This window comes from Scomber scombrus, chromosome 6 (genome assembly GCF_963691925.1).
Source record: "Scomber scombrus chromosome 6, fScoSco1.1, whole genome shotgun sequence".
In the NCBI taxonomy this organism is placed as follows: Eukaryota; Metazoa; Chordata; class Actinopteri; order Scombriformes; family Scombridae; genus Scomber; species Scomber scombrus.
In genome coordinates, this window is record NC_084975.1 from 26,700,151 (window position 1) to 26,722,518 (window position 22,368).

At 44.2% G+C, this 22,368-nt stretch overlaps 2 protein-coding genes and 5 non-coding genes across 10 annotated transcripts in view; 6 read left to right on the plus strand and 1 right to left on the minus strand.

Moving 5' to 3' along the window:
- Positions 1 to 12,714, minus strand: part of ldhd (lactate dehydrogenase D) — a 111,488-nt gene extending 98,774 nt beyond the window's left edge. The window contains exon 1 of the mRNA XM_062421425.1: positions 12,605 to 12,714. Within this exon, the coding sequence (XP_062277409.1) occupies positions 12,605 to 12,697 (93 nt within the window). The 5' untranslated portion in view covers positions 12,698 to 12,714. The remainder of the gene's footprint in view (positions 1 to 12,604) is intronic.
- Positions 2,602 to 2,672, plus strand: trnag-gcc (transfer RNA glycine (anticodon GCC)). The gene has a single exon. It is a non-coding gene; the product is annotated as a tRNA-Gly (tRNA).
- trnag-gcc (transfer RNA glycine (anticodon GCC)) lies at positions 7,059 to 7,129 on the plus strand. The gene has a single exon. It is a non-coding gene; the product is annotated as a tRNA-Gly (tRNA).
- On the plus strand, positions 8,337 to 8,407 carry trnag-gcc (transfer RNA glycine (anticodon GCC)). Its single transcript has one exon. It is a non-coding gene; the product is annotated as a tRNA-Gly (tRNA).
- trnag-gcc (transfer RNA glycine (anticodon GCC)) lies at positions 10,885 to 10,955 on the plus strand. Its single transcript has one exon. It is a non-coding gene; the product is annotated as a tRNA-Gly (tRNA).
- A 1,384-nt stretch (positions 12,715 to 14,098) lies between the features above and the next one.
- Positions 14,099 to 21,687, plus strand: fam169b (family with sequence similarity 169 member B). Of its 4 annotated transcripts, none has more exons than XM_062421324.1 (9): positions 14,099 to 14,231; positions 14,876 to 15,009; positions 15,248 to 15,350; positions 15,449 to 15,534; positions 17,245 to 17,407; positions 18,544 to 18,726; positions 19,240 to 19,365; positions 19,459 to 19,520; positions 20,550 to 21,684. In XM_062421324.1, the coding sequence occupies exons 2-9, from the start codon at positions 14,884 to 14,886 to the stop codon at positions 20,865 to 20,867; spliced, it is 1,167 nt and encodes a 388-aa protein (XP_062277308.1). In that variant the 5' UTR covers positions 14,099 to 14,231; positions 14,876 to 14,883; the 3' UTR covers positions 20,868 to 21,684. The 4 variants fall into 4 exon arrangements, with proteins under 4 accessions (XP_062277308.1, XP_062277307.1, XP_062277309.1 ...); XM_062421323.1 differs by having other exon boundaries at positions 14,110 to 14,231; positions 14,862 to 15,009; XM_062421325.1 differs by having other exon boundaries at positions 14,192 to 14,223; positions 14,862 to 15,009.
- On the plus strand, positions 16,032 to 16,103 carry trnap-cgg (transfer RNA proline (anticodon CGG)). The gene has a single exon. It is a non-coding gene; the product is annotated as a tRNA-Pro (tRNA).
- Positions 21,688 to 22,368: the final 681 nt, after the last annotated feature.

Here is a 22,368-nt window from a genome sequence, read left to right on the forward strand (position 1 = left end):
CACTTCCTCCTGCTCTGCTAAACTTGTGCTGTGTAGAACATGACCAACTAATGGCAAGTTCTTGGCCTATCGATGCATGGGGTGGCATGATTACAAGGTCCAATGTCAATCTAAAACACAACTGTCAGAAGTGGGATTCAAACCCACGCCTCCAGAGGAGACTGCGACCTGAACGCAGCGCCTTAGACCGCTCGGCCATCCTGACTTGCGTCGAGCAGCCCAACTGCATTTTCGGAGCCAGTACTTCAGTCGTGCCCAGGACAAGAAGTTCACGGCAAAATTTCCCTCGTGCAAATAAGTCAAGTTCATCGTGACACCGCGTCAGTCCACATTTGGTGACGTCAACAAGCATTGGTGGTTCAGTGGTAGAATTCTCGCCTGCCACGCGGGAGGCCCGGGTTCCATTCCCGGCCAATGCAGCAGCAACCTTTCACTTGTGTGACGGCAGCAATCTTCCAGGAGCAGTGTTAGCTATGGAGAGTAGCTGCACATACTGCAACAGGTCATTGTATCGGTCACACCGCAAAGCAGTCGAAGAACTACTGTTGGTGCTGATCTGACTGGGTGAGTGCTAGTCAGTCGCTGTGCTTAGGCAACAGAGGACACTTTTAGAAATATAGCGTTGACATTAAACTGATACACTTCCTCCTGCTCTGCTAAACTTGTGCTGTGTAGAACATGACCAACTAATGGCAAGTTCTTGGCCTATCGATGCATGGGGTGGCATGATTACAAGGTCCAATGTCAATCTAAAACACAACTGTCAGAAGTGGGATTCGAACCCACGCCTCCAGAGGAGACTGCGACCTGAACGCAGCGCCTTAGACCGCTCGGCCATCCTGACTTGCGTCGAGCAGCCCAACTGCATTTTCGGAGCCAGTACTTCAGTCGTGCCCAAGACAAGAAGTTCACGGCAAAATTTCCCTCGTGCAAATAAGTCAAGTTCATCGTGACACCGCGTCAGTCCACATTTGGTGACGTCAACAAGCATTGGTGGTTCAGTGGTAGAATTCTCGCCTGCCACGCGGGAGGCCCGGGTTCCATTCCCGGCCAATGCAGCAGCAACCTTTCACTTGTGTGACGGCAGCAATCTTCCAGGAGCAGTGTTAGCTATGGAGAGTAGCTGCACATACTGCAACAGGTCATTGTATCGGTCACACCGCAAAGCAGTCGAAGAACTACTGTTGGTGCTGATCTGACTGGGTGAGTGCTAGTCAGTCGCTGTGCTTAGGCAACAGAGGACACTTTTAGAAATATAGCGTTGACATTAAACTGATACACTTCCTCCTGCTCTGCTAAACTTGTGCTGTGTAGAACATGACCAACTAATGGCAAGTTCTTGGCCTATCGATGCATGGGGTGGCATGATTACAAGGTCCAATGTCAATCTAAAACACAACTGTCAGAAGTGGGATTCGAACCCACGCCTCCAGAGGAGACTGCGACCTGAACGCAGCGCCTTAGACCGCTCGGCCATCCTGACTTGCGTCGAGCAGCCCAACTGCATTTTCGGAGCCAGTACTTCAGTCGTGCCCAAGACAAGAAGTTTACGGCAAAATTTCCCTCGTGCAAATAAGTCAAGTTCATCGTGACACCGCGTCAGTCCACATTTGGTGACGTCAACAAGCATTGGTGGTTCAGTGGTAGAATTCTCGCCTGCCACGCGGGAGGCCCGGGTTCCATTCCCGGCCAATGCAGCAGCAACCTTTCACTTGTGTGACGGCAGCAATCTTCCAGGAGCAGTGTTAGCTATGGAGAGTAGCTGCACATACTGCAACAGGTCATTGTATCGGTCACACCGCAAAGCAGTCGAAGAACTACTGTTGGTGCTGATCTGACTGGGTGAGTGCTAGTCAGTCGCTGTGCTTAGGCAACAGAGGACACTTTTAGAAATATAGCGTTGACATTAAACTGATACACTTCCTCCTAAACTTGTGCTGTGTAGAACATGACCAACTAATGGCAAGTTCTTGGCCTATCGATGCATGGGGTGGCATGATTACAAGGTCCAATGTCAATCTAAAACACAACTGTCAGAAGTGGGATTCGAACCCACGCCTCCAGAGGAGACTGCGACCTGAACGCAGCGCCTTAGACCGCTCGGCCATCCTGACTTGCGTCGAGCAGCCCAACTGCATTTTCGGAGCCAGTACTTCAGTCGTGCCCAAGACAAGAAGTTCACGGCAAAATTTCCCTCGTGCAAATAAGTCAAGTTCATCGTGACACCGCGTCAGTCCACATTTGGTGACGTCAACAAGCATTGGTGGTTCAGTGGTAGAATTCCACTAGAACATGACCAACTAATGGCAAGTTCTTGGCCTATCGATGCATGGGGTGGCATGATTACAAGGTCCAATGTCAATCTAAAACACAACTGTCAGAAGTGGGATTCGAACCCACGCCTCCAGAGGAGACTGCGACCTGAACGCAGCGCCTTAGACCGCTCGGCCATCCTGACTTGCGTCGAGCAGCCCAACTGCATTTTCGGAGCCAGTACTTCGGTCGTGCCCAAGACAAGAAGTTCACGGCAAAATTTCCCTCGTGCAAATAAGTCAAGTTCATCGTGACACCGCGTCAGTCCACATTTGGTGACGTCAACAAGCATTGGTGGTTCAGTGGTAGAATTCTCGCCTGCCACGCGGGAGGCCCGGGTTCGATTCCCGGCCAATGCAACAGCAACCTTTCACTTGTGTGACGGCAGCAATTTTCCAGGAGCAGTGTTAGCTATGGAGAGTAGCTGCACATACTGCAACAGGTCATTGTATCGGTCACACCACAAAGCAGTCGAAGAACTACTGTTGGTGCTGATCTGACTGGGTGAGTGCTAGTCAGTCGCTGTGCTTAGGCAACAGAGGACACTTTTAGAAATATAGCGTTGACATTAAACTGATACACTTCCTCCTGCTCTGCTAAACTTGTGCTGTGTAGAACATGACCAACTAATGGCAAGTTCTTGGCCTATCGATGCATGGGGTGGCATGATTACAAGGTCCAATGTCAATCTAAAACACAACTGTCAGAAGTGGGATTCAAACCCACGCCTCCAGAGGAGACTGCGACCTGAACGCAGCGCCTTAGACCGCTCGGCCATCCTGACTTGCGTCGAGCAGCCCAACTGCATTTTCGGAGCCAGTACTTCAGTCGTGCCCAGGACAAGAAGTTCACGGCAAAATTTCCCTCGTGCAAATAAGTCAAGTTCATCGTGACACCGCGTCAGTCCACATTTGGTGACGTCAACAAGCATTGGTGGTTCAGTGGTAGAATTCTCGCCTGCCACGCGGGAGGCCCGGGTTCCATTCCCGGCCAATGCAGCAGCAACCTTTCACTTGTGTGACGGCAGCAATCTTCCAGGAGCAGTGTTAGCTATGGAGAGTAGCTGCACATACTGCAACAGGTCATTGTATCGGTCACACCGCAAAGCAGTCGAAGAACTACTGTTGGTGCTGATCTGACTGGGTGAGTGCTAGTCAGTCGCTGTGCTTAGGCAACAGAGGACACTTTTAGAAATATAGCGTTGACATTAAACTGATACACTTCCTCCTGCTCTGCTAAACTTGTGCTGTGTAGAACATGACCAACTAATGGCAAGTTCTTGGCCTATCGATGCATGGGGTGGCATGATTACAAGGTCCAATGTCAATCTAAAACACAACTGTCAGAAGTGGGATTCGAACCCACGCCTCCAGAGGAGACTGCGACCTGAACGCAGCGCCTTAGACCGCTCGGCCATCCTGACTTGCGTCGAGCAGCCCAACTGCATTTTCGGAGCCAGTACTTCAGTCGTGCCCAAGACAAGAAGTTCACGGCAAAATTTCCCTCGTGCAAATAAGTCAAGTTCATCGTGACACCGCGTCAGTCCACATTTGGTGACGTCAACAAGCATTGGTGGTTCAGTGGTAGAATTCTCGCCTGCCACGCGGGAGGCCCGGGTTCCATTCCCGGCCAATGCAGCAGCAACCTTTCACTTGTGTGACGGCAGCAATCTTCCAGGAGCAGTGTTAGCTATGGAGAGTAGCTGCACATACTGCAACAGGTCATTGTATCGGTCACACCGCAAAGCAGTCGAAGAACTACTGTTGGTGCTGATCTGACTGGGTGAGTGCTAGTCAGTCGCTGTGCTTAGGCAACAGAGGACACTTTTAGAAATATAGCGTTGACATTAAACTGATACACTTCCTCCTGCTCTGCTAAACTTGTGCTGTGTAGAACATGACCAACTAATGGCAAGTTCTTGGCCTATCGATGCATGGGGTGGCATGATTACAAGGTCCAATGTCAATCTAAAACACAACTGTCAGAAGTGGGATTCGAACCCACGCCTCCAGAGGAGACTGCGACCTGAACGCAGCGCCTTAGACCGCTCGGCCATCCTGACTTGCGTCGAGCAGCCCAACTGCATTTTCGGAGCCAGTACTTCAGTCGTGCCCAAGACAAGAAGTTTACGGCAAAATTTCCCTCGTGCAAATAAGTCAAGTTCATCGTGACACCGCGTCAGTCCACATTTGGTGACGTCAACAAGCATTGGTGGTTCAGTGGTAGAATTCTCGCCTGCCACGCGGGAGGCCCGGGTTCCATTCCCGGCCAATGCAGCAGCAACCTTTCACTTGTGTGACGGCAGCAATCTTCCAGGAGCAGTGTTAGCTATGGAGAGTAGCTGCACATACTGCAACAGGTCATTGTATCGGTCACACCGCAAAGCAGTCGAAGAACTACTGTTGGTGCTGATCTGACTGGGTGAGTGCTAGTCAGTCGCTGTGCTTAGGCAACAGAGGACACTTTTAGAAATATAGCGTTGACATTAAACTGATACACTTCCTCCTAAACTTGTGCTGTGTAGAACATGACCAACTAATGGCAAGTTCTTGGCCTATCGATGCATGGGGTGGCATGATTACAAGGTCCAATGTCAATCTAAAACACAACTGTCAGAAGTGGGATTCGAACCCACGCCTCCAGAGGAGACTGCGACCTGAACGCAGCGCCTTAGACCGCTCGGCCATCCTGACTTGCGTCGAGCAACCCAACTGCATTTTCGGAGCCAGTACTTCAGTCGTGCCCAAGACAAGAAGTTCACGGCAAAATTTCCCTCGTGCAAATAAGTCAAGTTCATCGTGACACCGCGTCAGTCCACATTTGGTGACGTCAACAAGCATTGGTGGTTCAGTGGTAGAATTCTCGCCTGCCACGCGGGAGGCCCGGGTTCCATTCCCGGCCAATGCAGCAGCAACCTTTCACTTGTGTGACGGCAGCAATCTTCCAGGAGCAGTGTTAGCTATGGAGAGTAGCTGCACATACTGCAACAGGTCATTGTATCGGTCACACCGCAAAGCAGTCGAAGAACTACTGTTGGTGCTGATCTGACTGGGTGAGTGCTAGTCAGTCGCTGTGCTTAGGCAACAGAGGACACTTTTAGAAATATAGCGTTGACATTAAACTGATACACTTCCTCCTGCTCTGCTAAACTTGTGCTGTGTAGAACATGACCAACTAATGGCAAGTTCTTGGCCTATCGATGCATGGGGTGGCATGATTACAAGGTCCAATGTCAATCTAAAACACAACTGTCAGAAGTGGGATTCGAACCCACGCCTCCAGAGGAGACTGCGACCTGAACGCAGCGCCTTAGACCGCTCGGCCATCCTGACTTGCGTCGAGCAGCCCAACTGCATTTTCGGAGCCAGTACTTCAGTCGTGCCCAAGACAAGAAGTTCACGGCAAAATTTCCCTCGTGCAAATAAGTCAAGTTCATCGTGACACCGCGTCAGTCCACATTTGGTGACGTCAACAAGCATTGGTGGTTCAGTGGTAGAATTCTCGCCTGCCACGCGGGAGGCCCGGGTTCCATTCCCGGCCAATGCAGCAGCAACCTTTCACTTGTGTGACGGCAGCAATCTTCCAGGAGCAGTGTTAGCTATGGAGAGTAGCTGCACATACTGCAACAGGTCATTGTATCGGTCACACCGCAAAGCAGTCGAAGAACTACTGTTGGTGCTGATCTGACTGGGTGAGTGCTAGTCAGTCGCTGTGCTTAGGCAACAGAGGACACTTTTAGAAATATAGCGTTGACATTAAACTGATACACTTCCTCCTAAACTTGTGCTGTGTAGAACATGACCAACTAATGGCAAGTTCTTGGCCTATCGATGCATGGGGTGGCATGATTACAAGGTCCAATGTCAATCTAAAACACAACTGTCAGAAGTGGGATTCGAACCCACGCCTCCAGAGGAGACTGCGACCTGAACGCAGCGCCTTAGACCGCTCGGCCATCCTGACTTGCGTCGAGCAGCCCAACTGCATTTTCGGAGCCAGTACTTCAGTCGTGCCCAAGACAAGAAGTTCACGGCAAAATTTCCCTCGTGCAAATAAGTCAAGTTCATCGTGACACCGCGTCAGTCCACATTTGGTGACGTCAACAAGCATTGGTGGTTCAGTGGTAGAATTCTCGCCTGCCACGCGGGAGGCCCGGGTTCCATTCCCGGCCAATGCAGCAGCAACCTTTCACTTGTGTGACGGCAGCAATCTTCCAGGAGCAGTGTTAGCTATGGAGAGTAGCTGCACATACTGCAACAGGTCATTGTATCGGTCACACCGCAAAGCAGTCGAAGAACTACTGTTGGTGCTGATCTGACTGGGTGAGTGCTAGTCAGTCGCTGTGCTTAGGCAACAGAGGACACTTTTAGAAATATAGCGTTGACATTAAACTGATACACTTCCTCCTGCTCTGCTAAACTTGTGCTGTGTAGAACATGACCAACTAATGGCAAGTTCTTGGCCTATCGATGCATGGGGTGGCATGATTACAAGGTCCAATGTCAATCTAAAACACAACTGTCAGAAGTGGGATTCGAACCCACGCCTCCAGAGGAGACTGCGACCTGAACGCAGCGCCTTAGACCGCTCGGCCATCCTGACTTGCGTCGAGCAGCCCAACTGCATTTTCGGAGCCAGTACTTCAGTCGTGCCCAAGACAAGAAGTTCACGGCAAAATTTCCCTCGTGCAAATAAGTCAAGTTCATCGTGACACCGCGTCAGTCCACATTTGGTGACGTCAACAAGCATTGGTGGTTCAGTGGTAGAATTCTCGCCTGCCACGCGGGAGGCCCGGGTTCGATTCCCGGCCAATGCAGCAGCAACCTTTCACTTGTGTGACGGCAGCAATCTTCCAGGAGCAGTGTTAGCTATGGAGAGTAGCTGCACATACTGCAACAGGTCATTGTATCGGTCACACCGCAAAGCAGTCGAAGAACTACTGTTGGTGCTGATCTTACGCGGTGAGTGCTAGTCAGTCGCTGTGCTTAGGCAACAGAGGACACTTTTTGAAATATAGAGTTCTCACTAAACTGATACACTTCCTCCTGCTCTGCTAAACTTGTGCTGTGTAGAACATGACCAACTAATGGCAAGTTCTTGGCCTATCGATGCATGGGGTGGCATGATTACAAGGTCCAATGTCAATCTAAAACACAACTGTCAGAAGTGGGATTCGAACCCACGCCTCCAGAGGAGACTGCGACCTGAACGCAGCGCCTTAGACCGCTCGGCCATCCTGACTTGCGTCGAGCAGCCCAACTGCATTTTCGGAGCCAGTACTTCAGTCGTGCCCAAGACAAGAAGTTCACGGCAAAATTTCCCTCGTGCAAATAAGTCAAGTTCATCGTGACACCGCGTCAGTCCACATTTGGTGACGTCAACAAGCATTGGTGGTTCAGTGGTAGAATTCTCGCCTGCCACGCGGGAGGCCCGGGTTCCATTCCCGGCCAATGCAGCAGCAACCTTTCACTTGTGTGACGGCAGCAATCTTCCAGGAGCAGTGTTAGCTATGGAGAGTAGCTGCACATACTGCAACAGGTCATTGTATCGGTCACACCGCAAAGCAGTCGAAGAACTACTGTTGGTGCTGATCTGACTGGGTGAGTGCTAGTCAGTCGCTGTGCTTAGGCAACAGAGGACACTTTTAGAAATATAGCGTTGACATTAAACTGATACACTTCCTCCTGCTCTGCTAAACTTGTGCTGTGTAGAACATGACCAACTAATGGCAAGTTCTTGGCCTATCGATGCATGGGGTGGCATGATTACAAGGTCCAATGTCAATCTAAAACACAACTGTCAGAAGTGGGATTCGAACCCACGCCTCCAGAGGAGACTGCGACCTGAACGCAGCGCCTTAGACCGCTCGGCCATCCTGACTTGCGTCGAGCAGCCCAACTGCATTTTCGGAGCCAGTACTTCAGTCGTGCCCAAGACAAGAAGTTCACGGCAAAATTTCCCTCGTGCAAATAAGTCAAGTTCATCGTGACACCGCGTCAGTCCACATTTGGTGACGTCAACAAGCATTGGTGGTTCAGTGGTAGAATTCTCGCCTGCCACGCGGGAGGCCCGGGTTCGATTCCCGGCCAATGCAGCAGCAACCTTTCACTTGTGTGACGGCAGCAATCTTCCAGGAGCAGTGTTAGCTATGGAGAGTAGCTGCACATACTGCAACAGGTCATTGTATCGGTCACACCGCAAAGCAGTCGAAGAACTACTGTTGGTGCTGATCTTACGCGGTGAGTGCTAGTCAGTCGCTGTGCTTAGGCAACAGAGGACACTTTTTGAAATATAGAGTTCTCACTAAACTGATACACTTCCTCCTGCTCTGCTAAACTTGTGCTGTGTAGAACATGACCAACTAATGGCAAGTTCTTGGCCTATCGATGCATGGGGTGGCATGATTACAAGGTCCAATGTCAATCTAAAACACAACTGTCAGAAGTGGGATTCGAACCCACGCCTCCAGAGGAGACTGCGACCTGAACGCAGCGCCTTAGACCGCTCGGCCATCCTGACTTGCGTCGAGCAGCCCAACTGCATTTTCGGAGCCAGTACTTCAGTCGTGCCCAAGACAAGAAGTTCACGGCAAAATTTCCCTCGTGCAAATAAGTCAAGTTCATCGTGACACCGCGTCAGTCCACATTTGGTGACGTCAACAAGCATTGGTGGTTCAGTGGTAGAATTCTCGCCTGCCACGCGGGAGGCCCGGGTTCCATTCCCGGCCAATGCAGCAGCAACCTTTCACTTGTGTGACGGCAGCAATCTTCCAGGAGCAGTGTTAGCTATGGAGAGTAGCTGCACATACTGCAACAGGTCATTGTATCGGTCACACCGCAAAGCAGTCGAAGAACTACTGTTGGTGCTGATCTGACTGGGTGAGTGCTAGTCAGTCGCTGTGCTTAGGCAACAGAGGACACTTTTAGAAATATAGCGTTGACATTAAACTGATACACTTCCTCCTGCTCTGCTAAACTTGTGCTGTGTAGAACATGACCAACTAATGGCAAGTTCTTGGCCTATCGATGCATGGGGTGGCATGATTACAAGGTCCAATGTCAATCTAAAACACAACTGTCAGAAGTGGGATTCGAACCCACGCCTCCAGAGGAGACTGCGACCTGAACGCAGCGCCTTAGACCGCTCGGCCATCCTGACTTGCGTCGAGCAGCCCAACTGCATTTTCGGAGCCAGTACTTCAGTCGTGCCCAAGACAAGAAGTTCACGGCAAAATTTCCCTCGTGCAAATAAGTCAAGTTCATCGTGACACCGCGTCAGTCCACATTTGGTGACGTCAACAAGCATTGGTGGTTCAGTGGTAGAATTCTCGCCTGCCACGCGGGAGGCCCGGGTTCCATTCCCGGCCAATGCAGCAGCAACCTTTCACTTGTGTGACGGCAGCAATCTTCCAGGAGCAGTGTTAGCTATGGAGAGTAGCTGCACATACTGCAACAGGTCATTGTATCGGTCACACCGCAAAGCAGTCGAAGAACTACTGTTGGTGCTGATCTGACTGGGTGAGTGCTAGTCAGTCGCTGTGCTTAGGCAACAGAGGACACTTTTAGAAATATAGCGTTGACATTAAACTGATACACTTCCTCCTGCTCTGCTAAACTTGTGCTGTGTAGAACATGACCAACTAATGGCAAGTTCTTGGCCTATCGATGCATGGGGTGGCATGATTACAAGGTCCAATGTCAATCTAAAACACAACTGTCAGAAGTGGGATTCGAACCCACGCCTCCAGAGGAGACTGCGACCTGAACGCAGCGCCTTAGACCGCTCGGCCATCCTGACTTGCGTCGAGCAGCCCAACTGCATTTTCGGAGCCAGTACTTCAGTCGTGCCCAAGACAAGAAGTTTACGGCAAAATTTCCCTCGTGCAAATAAGTCAAGTTCATCGTGACACCGCGTCAGTCCACATTTGGTGACGTCAACAAGCATTGGTGGTTCAGTGGTAGAATTCTCGCCTGCCACGCGGGAGGCCCGGGTTCCATTCCCGGCCAATGCAGCAGCAACCTTTCACTTGTGTGACGGCAGCAATCTTCCAGGAGCAGTGTTAGCTATGGAGAGTAGCTGCACATACTGCAACAGGTCATTGTATCGGTCACACCGCAAAGCAGTCGAAGAACTACTGTTGGTGCTGATCTGACTGGGTGAGTGCTAGTCAGTCGCTGTGCTTAGGCAACAGAGGACACTTTTAGAAATATAGCGTTGACATTAAACTGATACACTTCCTCCTAAACTTGTGCTGTGTAGAACATGACCAACTAATGGCAAGTTCTTGGCCTATCGATGCATGGGGTGGCATGATTACAAGGTCCAATGTCAATCTAAAACACAACTGTCAGAAGTGGGATTCGAACCCACGCCTCCAGAGGAGACTGCGACCTGAACGCAGCGCCTTAGACCGCTCGGCCATCCTGACTTGCGTCGAGCAGCCCAACTGCATTTTCGGAGCCAGTACTTCAGTCGTGCCCAAGACAAGAAGTTCACGGCAAAATTTCCCTCGTGCAAATAAGTCAAGTTCATCGTGACACTGCGTCAGTCCACATTTGGTGACGTCAACAAGCATTGGTGGTTCAGTGGTAGAATTCTCGCCTGCCACGCGGGAGGCCCGGGTTCGATTCCCGGCCAATGCAACAGCAACCTTTCACTGTCCATTACGTCCTGGCAGCAACCTTCCCGGAGCCATGTTAGCTATGGAGAGTAGCTGCAGATACTGCAACAGTTCATTGCATCGGTCACACCGCAGTGTGAAGTACTGAAGCTCGGCCATCCTGACTTACATCACAAGGCATAACTGCATTTTCCCAAGGCATGAGCACAAGAAGTATTAAATGTTGGAATTTTTGGATGAGTGGCAAATTTCCCTGCCCAGAAATGAGTAAACATTGTATACCTGCAGAGAAGCAAATCTGCTCCTCTTTATGAAGGTGTGAAGTATATAGCGTAGAAACCGGCCAACTACCAGAAATGTCTTTATCCTGGCAGCCTGTCTTTACTCTAGTTATCGAGCTTTGATGGTTGAGTAGTCACCAACTGCTTTTTGCTTTCTTCTGCAGTCAAGACAAGAAGTTTACGCCAAAAAAATGTTTCCTTTTAACATTTTAAGTATTCAGTCTCAAAACAAGTCAGAAATTGTTGAAACTGTTGAGAACCTTTCAAGGAATATGGTTGTATCAGTTATATAGAATAGTTGCAAACTAATAGCAATGTTTTTTACCCAGACAAGCTCCCAGCATGGGACATAACTTTGAGCCATTTTATGGACTGAATAGAATCAGTGTAACACACCATTACAGGTTAAACCTTGCCAGAGTAAAATCAGTGTGTTCATCATCAACAGAAACTACATATATCAAGCATAGTCCCATACACAAATAAAAGAATTCAGCAAATTATATAACTGCCACGCAAAGCCTTCCACAATGCATGCTAATTGTGGATGCAACTGGTAACCAATTTCTGGTTTTGGATTTTCGCCTCTCCATCTTACTTTCTTAAATCCACTGCTGGATTTAGCTTCAGGAAATCATTATTAATCAGTTGTTCTTCTTAGGATTTATAGCCTATATATGCTTATCAGTAAGTTGATATGATCTGATGTTAATACATACATAAGAGAATACATACAAACATTCAGCAACTCATTCTGCATTCGTTGTCCAGAGGTAGACTTTATACCTGTCATGCGGGAGACCCGGGTTTGATGCCCAACCATGGTAGTTCGTTTTTTGTTTTGCAAATGTATATGCAAGTATCCAACAAGGTGAACTAACATTTTTGGAAGTTAAGTACTAACGCCATAAGTGTAACTTAAGGTTATTTGACCCCTAATTCAGCAACCAGCAAGCGAAGAGGTCATCATGGGGTCAGTAGATTGCACAATTTACATTAACATTAAGCTTAAGGTTTGCCAGATTTAAATGTTCATCATATACAAAACATACCTAAATCAAGTAAAGTACCATCCCCTCAAAAAGAAAACTGCAAACTGCTAATTTTCTAACACTTAAAGTTAATAATGTGTAATGTTATAAAAGGGTCATACGACAACAAGTAAGATAGCAGGTCTGTCCTAAATGCTAAGTTGCGTACTTTAATAACTATTTTGCTGGGTTGTTAATATGTTAATAACTCCATACGATATAAGCAGACACAGTAAACAGTGGTGTCAGTCTCTACTACAAACACGAACGCTTCGACCTGCTCCCGCAACACGTGACGTGACCTCCTATATCAAATAGAAAAAGACAACAGATGAGGATGTTTTTTTAAAAGCACTTACTCTGGCGGCAATTCCTGACTTTATGTTGCGACATTGCACGAAACAATGCTGAAGAGACAGCAGCTGCCGGCTCGCTGTCAGACCCAGCACCATTATCAACTAATACCCGATGTTTAGCAAATGAAGAGCACAACATTAAACATGGCTTCCGTTCAATTCTTTTCAGAATACAATAAATATAGCCAACTTCACCAATAAATGTTTTATTGTAAAGAGTAACAAGAACCTCGCGACATTTAAATGGGAAAGTTATATTTTGGTATACTCGGGATAAATGTTAGTCAATTCACCTTACAATTTAATCAAACTTATTTAATTTATATTTCCTTCTTTTAAAAAAAAAAAAAGATCTTTAACTCATTAAGCAGTTCGTAAACCTCTGTGATGTTATGCTGTTTATGCTGACCTCAGCTTCCAACATCATTTAGACCAGGGTTGTCAAACATACGTCCCATGGGCCAGAACTGGCCCGCCAAGGGGCATCATACTTTCCTTTGCAAAGTATGATGCCAGATTTCAGGAGCAAATTAAACTGTGAGGAGCCTACTTCATGTAAAATGCGCTGCCTCTGTGTTTTTTTCCACCCTGAGCTGAATACAATTCTCTGAGAAAAACTATAAATACATATTGTGGTCATATTTAAACTGTTCATATATTAAACATTGTGCAAAATGTTGTCAATCAGCAGCTTCTGTGCAAAAATAATCTGCAAAAGACTGAGACATAAAATTGTTGAAATTGCACTATTTGACATAGACATCTCAGGCTGTTCATCGTTTTTTTTAAATAGATGGTTTATTATAGTGAAGTTATATTACTTACATATTATTGCTTACATATTATTCCATTTCATATATATTATATTTTATTTGTAAATTATTATGCAATGATTGTACTGGTCCAGCTTACTTGAGAGCAAATTGGGCTGTATGTTGCCCCCAAACTAAAATTAGTTTGACACACTTGATTTAGACATTATCACCCAAACACTACCATGACATGTCACAGACAGGTTATAAAAAAAACTGGTGCACATTTATTTCCTGCATATTTCGTTACTCCCATATCCTCTTGTCAAAAATACTTAAGGCTTCTAATGCAGACTATGGTGGAACTACAGCTTATTCACAATTATGCAGCCAAAGACAAAGAGACTTTAGAACTATTGAACCAGTACACTGAGCCAACCAGGTGACTCAATATCATTTGTTCCTTTTGACTATGCTTTTGAGTCTTCTCTCATATAGGGAGTAACCAAGACTTCAGTAACAATTTGAGACCACAACTTCTTGTTTGATGATATTTATGTGATCCACCACATATATGCTAATTTATTGATTCCAGTCATTACATTGCATTATTACCACAAAGTGGGGAGAATTGATGTGAGATTATCATACCGATGCGATGTCTCTTATTTTGTTAACTTCCGTTTTTCCGGTCTGGTCTTGCAGAGGTCAGACTGATGTAATGCCTCTCTTCTGCCAGAGGATGGCGGTGCAAGTCAAAGAAATGACATGTCCAGGTGGATTTAAAGTGACATTTAAGGAAGTTACAGGTGGAGCCAAATGTCAACCTGTGTGAGACTCGACCATTCACATTGCGACCGACGTTATTAAGTCTTAAAGTAAGTATACCAACTGGAGCTGTTGAGGTGGAATGCGTACTTGTTTTTGTTGGCAGTCCAAAGTGCAAACAGCTTGTAGTGGCAAATGCTGGCAGTCATGTAAATAGCGTAACCTCTCAACTTATAATCACTTAAAAACATACTGTGAACCACCAAAAGTAACTTCTTAAATTCAAATATGTTGCTAACGTTAATATACTCAAATGCCTCAATCTGTTTGAATTGAAACATCCTCTTTCACACGCAACCATCCACCCCTGAATGGACTATGTAACCTGAAAGTTAATGTTTAATTTAAAAAGGTTCACCTGCGTTATTTACTGTAACTCATGTGCCGAATTTACCAGAAGGAAGTAACAGCTTTCTAGAGATCATAACTCATTTGCTATTTTATAATGCGTGTTAGTAGTAGCAAGCCAAGTTTAAACTGCCAGAAATTTAAACGGAGTCTGGTGGAAAGAATTTACCTTGTAAGAGAAAACTGGACAAAATACAGTCAGTTGGAGGTGATTGTTTAATAGTACATCCCAATCACTACTAGAGTCATTACATCCATAAAGTAATGGGGCATATTTGTTGCTTGTTGATATTTTTTAAACCTTTGTAAACGTGTAACTATCCCTTAAACAGCTGTATTCCCACAGGGAGGACCATGTACCCTATAGACCTTCCAGCTGTGGATGACTCTGACCTGAGATCATCATCTGAACAGTACTTGTCTTCTTTGGAGTCCAGGCGTCATGATGATGAGTGGTTTCAGTCATCACAGAACTCAAAGGTACTGTCATAAATTTGATGTCCCTACCCTATGTTCATGATGATGTTTTTTACTGTCTCGATACATATTTCAGCAAATGTATCCACAATGTTCAAATACTTTTGACATTAGTTGTAGGAGGGAGGTTAATATTTTGGCCCTTGAGATGTCTCCTGTAAAATGTAAACATTTTGCGGGGAAGTATTTAGTACAGTGTTTGCAGATGTTCATGAAGTGGTTTTCCTGTCATCCTACTCAGGTCGCAATAACACCAAATAACGTAAGATGGTTGCAGGTGTTTGAAGATGACCAATCTGAATTTTCAGTGCTGGTGCTTCACCCTCCTGATCATCTAACACAGGGTCTGTAACTACACACTTATTTACATGTGCACAAAGACACTGTAGATACTGTCAAGATACCAGAGACTCCTTCTGACTGCTTCTTCTCTACCTTCCAGTGGTGGCTTTACACCTGCATGGGAAATGGTGGTGCGTGGACGACGTTTTACGAACATCCAGCAAATCTAGGAGTGGCTTGGTGTCGGTAATCTGGCTTTCCTAGTCTGTTTAGTCTGTGTTAGTCTGTTTTTATGGCAACGTCACTACCAAACAATGATAAACAGATCAGGGTTCCTAAGTGTGGAAAGAATGAGAATTGACTAAATTCCAGGTGCTGAAAAGTTTTAACACCTGGTCTCCTACTATTGATTACTTTCAAAACTGATGAATCTGTCAGTTGTGTTTCTCTATTAATTATGTAGTCTATAAAATGTCAGAAGATGGGGACAAAGAAAAGTGTTACTTTAGACTCAGTTGTCGGTACATTTCACCTAGGTTTCCTCCCACAATCTACAGAGTCTTTTCCTTTGTGATTGGGGAAGTTTTTTTTCTCTGTGCTCTTGAGAAAAACACTTTAGATACTCACTATGACCAATCCATGCTCACAGAAGACTGATGCCAAATTATGTAATACGTGAAGTATTTTTGTCACCAAAGTGTAGGTGTTTGTTGACTCGCAAGCAAATACTAGCCCATTGTGTGGGCTCGTTGGTCTAGGGGTATGATTCTCGCTTCGGGTGCGAGAGGTCCCGGGTTCAAATCCCGGACGAGCCCTATAAGCAAGTGTGTGACTCAGAGGGCAGCTTTTAAGCCTTGACTTAAATACCACATGTCAGTCTGATACCGTCCATTTATGAGTCACTATGCCCATCCCAAAAATTTAGCAATGTATCCTATAGTTTCTTTTTCCATGACTATTGGTTGGGCACCTTGTTGCATGGAGCCACATTTATTGATCCTGATTTGAACAAAAATGAGTCAGAGTTCAGACCTGAGGATGAAGTGAGTTTATAGATGATTACTCATGTCATCAAGTCAGTTACTTTGACATGAGGTTGCACACTTAAGTTTTAAGGCCCTTTGTATGGAAGACAAGAGCTGCCATGGTTGCAATGATTTTTTTTCTATACCATCACCTCAAAATCACAAATGAAATGTCTTATCTTTGGACAACAAAGTAGTTTTTTCATGATAAGTTAATTATCTTGAGAAAATTAATCATTTTATCCCAAGATAATACTAATATTTTTTATTCTCATATTCTTTTATTCAGGTCCTTTTTGAAAAACCAGTCATTCAGAGAAATACTAAAAAAAATTGTCCCAGTGTTCTACCAGTTTAGCTTACATTTCTGTAGCTATTACACGTTGTTGACATTACTGAATGAAGTTATATTCAGATACAGACATTACATTCACTTAGTTTCTCACATGCTACATAGTGAAGTAACTGTTATTTAAGGAAGTTCTTGGGCTCTTGTATGTAAACTTAACTCTTGTAATTAGAAAAATGCACATAGTGAAATTGTGATTTTATTATTAACACCATACACTATGTACAACTTATAACGTTCAGCTGTAACTGCAACCATGGCAGCTCTCAGGTCTCAAATTCAGAATGAAACAACTGAATTCCTATCACTTCTGGTATGAAGTTGTTCAACTTAACATTGCATATTTGAATAAAGCCCAGTTAATTCTTTGAACAACTGTATTGGTTTAAGAATTCAAAAACTACAAGACTTAATCCCAATATATTAGCAATATTAATCTAAATATAGTACAAATTGTAAAGATAACATTTTATTTATTCACCATATTTATTTTTTATCAGAGCTGTGTGTGTTTACTTGTTTGTTTATCGTTTGTTTTCATCCACCCCGCTGAGCCTTCTAATTCGGGGTATTTTTCCCCAGGTGCAGACTATTATGGAGAGGGTGATTGTGTTCCTGCTCAGTCAGGTAGTGGAGAGGCCTTTACAGGAGGAGTTGTTGTTCACCCTACACCCCCGCACAGAGAGTTGCAAATTGCTGTGGAGAGACGGCCAGGCTGTTGGCTTTTACACTATCAAACACAAAGGTACAATAGAGGAGGAGAATGAAAGTGATTTTTTTTCATGTAAATCTTGCCTAGTGCAGTTTGAACATGGATATTTGTTTCTCAAGAAAGACAAAATCTATGTACCACATGTTTACTGTAGTTACCTCCCCTTCACAGTAAAGTAAATCTACCTCAACCAACAAAAAATACAACCACATGTTAAAACAATGTCCACGAACCTGTCCTCAGATGATTTACATATGTATACATCATTTACATTTATCACTGTTTGGTTTCACAGCTCTCATCAGCCTTTTGTCCAACAGCAACTGTTTCCAGCAAAAACAAGGCAATAATATATCAGGGCTACATGTCGGTTGGGTGAGGATGTTTTAGAGTTTTTCTGTTCCCAAGTGGTGTAAAAAAAAAAAATAAAGAAAAAAGTGTTGACACCTGTTAGATTAAGAGACATTCCACATGCAAAAGTTGACATAGTTTATGGGTGTCACCATAAGAAAACTACAACAATCATGAAGCAGTCATAGTAAAGTTGGTTACCTTGCTGAGGAGTTATTCTGTTTATGTGCCATCAAAAAAATACTCAAAATGACAGTTGTCTTGTTTTGTAAATGCATTTTTGATGAATGATCGCTGTTGGCACTAACCGCAGTAAGCCACTTCATGTTTCGCCAGATGAACACTCTTAATATGAAGCAGTGGCAGTAAGTTACTGGCTTTCCATTAGCACTAACTCAGCACAGATGGGGAAACAGTGAAAAGAGAATAAACAGTAGACCGATGAAACTACACTGAGTTACATGCAACTTGAATCCAGTGCAGTAATGGCAGACTCCACCACTAACAATGAAAACTACTGTACAAATATAAGTACTGAATGTAAACACATTAAATGACTACTGCAGAAAAATTCTGGCCATAAACTTTCAGAAACTGGGGTTCGATTGTATGAAAATCGAATGGATTATAACTTTAAATGTTAGGTTTTTATGCAAAAAAGGGCAGCATATAATTGTCTTCTTTTTTAATGCTCAAATATTGTCTGGTTTTGGCCTTAAAAATCCAGTAGTGGTTGTACTGTGTACCAGAGCAGACTGAAATACTTACTGTGGCTAACATTTTTTCAAACAGTAACTCTTCCACTGCTAATGTTTCAGGCAGTCTGTGTGACAGCTGGAGCAGTCAGTGCTACTTGCTGCCTGTTCTGGACACAGTGCTGGTGAGGAGGAGCTGGAGGAAGAGAGGCTTTGGCCTTCAGATGCTTGATGACTTCTGCTCCTCCTTCTCCAGAGAGGAGGTGCTGGGGGTCAGCGCTCCACTATCACCCAGCATGGTGGCAGGTCAGCTAAGTTCATCTTTTCCTAAAAAAACAGTTTGTTTGAATTACATTCTCATTTCCTTCCTTCATTTCTTATCTAAGGGAGGCACTTGTCAGATGATTTGCCATATTTGGCAGAAGTTACATATTTCCAATCAGTGGTTGTTACAATTGCACTGACTGCCACATGGGAATAACTAACGCAATTACTAAGAAATGTTCGTACGCACATCTACTCAGCCATGATGTATTTATGTTTCATAACAGATCAAATATCTAACTGTCTAGACACTAAAACTGAGGCAGTTTTGCCCTTCTCCCATCCTAGTTTTGGGTTTTTTCCTTAAATGAAACTATCCCATACTTGCCCACAATCCCCAACAGAGCTCCCAGGTAGTATTTGAACAGTATTTAGAGGCGTGTGATGTGAATGCAGCACAGGTATGTGTGTTATACTCATACTCTGCATTCTTCATCATGATCCTCCACTCCAACTCATTGACAGATGATGTAATTGTGTCTCATGTGTGCTCAGTGTGCAGGAGGTTCCTGCAGCTGCACAAGCAGCATGGAGAGCGTCTGTATGAGGTAGAGGCTCCAGGGGGGTGGACTCAACGACGAAATATCTGGCTCAACATGCAACTAGGCCGCTACTCCTCTGGTAGAGATTATGTCAGCTTTTATGTTGAGCATGAAAAATATCTTAATTCAAGGTCCGCTTACTACAGGCAACCATCAACTATTGTCTTTCCAGGTATCAATGAGGAGAGCAATCCAACTACCCTGAAGAATGAGGGAGACGACTCGTCTGAGAAGGTGAAAATCATAATTTGAGAGATCTCTGTTTAAAAGAAAACGTTTCTGCTGATGTGCTTTGAATTCCTGTACATGTTGATATCAGAAAGTGTTTCACAAATACAAAACATCATCTGATTTAGCTGATAGACTAGTAGCTTTTTTCCCACATGTTTGACATGTAATGATCTTCAATACCCTTACCCTTGTCATACATATTATAAAATAGGCAGGAAGATAACTTTGTAAAACAACAGCAGCAGATTCAGTAGACGAGAATACAATGCAGCCACAATAGATGTAGAATATGTTGACCATACTGTTATTCAGTACACTTGTTGGGTATCTCATCAGTTAAATACTATTAAATACAAATTTGACAAAACTCATCACTTTCAGTTATTGTTGAAACTGTTTAAGGTGTCCACCGCAGTCAGTGGTCATTTTTAAGAGAGCTTTTAAAAAAAATATTTGCTCATTACATTATCACCATAAACTACAGCCTCAAATAGTTAAAGTCGAATCAAAAAAATACTGTTGGGCTTTTCTATTGTGAAGTGTTTCTCTTACTTGGTGACTTTTGGTTGGGGTAGTCTCCAGCACCCTTTGATTAAATAAGCAAATATATAAACATTGGAGGATGGATGAAAGTTCTCATGGGTTTTACTGAAAGGCATTCTTGGAAATGTACGACATAACTGATTGAAGTAGACAAGGGAATTTGATACACAAATTCATCACAGACCAATACCTTATATCACAGTGCATACAGTGAATTACAGATTATCCTCTGGGCAGTGTAGTCTTTCTCAACATGAGATGTTCAGTGTCATTTGAGGTCACAGGCAAACTCATTGTTCAGAACAAATCTATTATGTATGATCACATCCTGATTTAAAGTCATTGACTCTGATGAGCTGAGGGACTTGAGTCATAAGGGCAGTAAGGAAGATTTATTTCTCAAAACAGTGCACCTGGACTCCATATGCAGAAATGAGTCTCATCAGTCAATGCCTTGCACAAGAGTCTCTTCTGTTTTTTTAAATGTAGACTTCCAAACTGGACCTGGCCTCACCGAATACCTGTAATGTGACCATTCCACTGATAATAGGCTCTTCTGAGCAACAAATTAAACCTTGTGATCCAAGCCAAGGAGGACGCTCCCAAAGCAGCAAGACCTCTGGAACAGGATGTAGCCCTGCAACCCACGCTCATGATCTGGACTCTGGACCTCCCACCAGACCACTGAAGTCTCTAAACACTAAACAAGCTCTGAAATCCAAGCCCCCTCTTTCTACAGACCCTTGCAGAGAGAAGCCAGAGGCAGAGGAAACCCACCGAGGTGCCAAACGAGTCAGAAGGAAATGACTTAAACCTCTCATACAGAGATGCAGAAGTCTTGTGTATGAAACCGGCTACAGATTAAGTCCATGCTATACCAACCTAAACTTTGTTGTCTTTTATACTGTATTTATAGAATGATACATGAATAAATTAAGAGCATACTACTTTACCAGTACTACCACAAAAAAAAGTATTTTGGTATAATATGCATTAAGGGAGTATTTTGTTGTTTACTGTTTCACCCTTGTCTAATCATTCACATGAACTTTATTGTTTCATTGTAATGTTAAGGCCCTGTACACTCATATTGCTGTAAATCCACTTGAGTGACTTTAATTATTTTGGCTGATTAGAGCTCTTCTCAGGACTGTGGAAATGTACAGAATGTGCTCAAATGACGTTTCCCTGACTCTCCTGTTAATTTGCCAGGCGGGACAAATTACACCTTTTATGATTCTCAATAGCTCATAGGGTTTGGTGATCTCACAGAACGCCCATCCTAGTTCCCCAGAAGACTCATCAGGGTAACTGAAAACACCTGTGGGGTTGTGCAGGGCCTTTAAAACGTCTTCACTGCACAGACAAAGCTGAGATCAAATCATACATGATGTATATGGACAGAATGGGATTAAAAAGTATTGAGAATTCACTCTTACACTGTAGATAATAATAATAATAATAATAATAATACATGTTATTTGATGGTGCCTTTCAAGTCACCCAAGGTCACCTTACAGAGAATAAAAACAACAACAAAAAATATAAAAAATAAAAACATCAAACATTATTAAAACCAGACATCACTGGACACTGAGCGTCTTAAAGTAATAGTTTAACATTTCAAAATAAATGCAGTACTTGTAGACTTTCTTGCCAAGCTCAGATGAGAAAATGTATGGCACATAATCTTTTCTGTAAAATCACAACTCTAATCAAATCAAATCAAAAGCTCACATTAAAAACTGAAAACACCTTTGTGGAGGGTCTTTTAAAAAAATTAAGATTCACTCTTTCATTATTCTGACTGAATAAATCTCTTAATTTTGATAAAAGGTTTTTACTGAGTATCTCAAACTTGACATGAGTGTTGCTCTCACTAATAATATATCTAGGAAATATGTTCTTATTCTGATGTGAATTCCATGGTAGTATTTACAGGTATTTACAAGTATTTATGGGCCAGGGTTAAAATTTTTCAAATTAGTCAAATCAAGTAGATATCTTTAAACATTACAGCCTCTCCTTTTGTTAGCCTACTATATTTCCACTGCAGCTAAATTAGGAAACACGGTCCGAGGAAACACAAAGAGGGAATTTGATGCTAAAAAGACTGTAAATGTGTCAGATATCCACTTGATATGACTAACTCAGACTGCTGAAGCTGAATAGAAGCTTCACATCTACTGTTAAATGCCTGTGTGGACACACTGTGGATTTTGTCCTCCATCATTTCCATAGAAAGCACATTTGAAGGAGATTTTTTAATATCTAGTATGAACAGGAGGAATGATTACTGCAAGGAAAA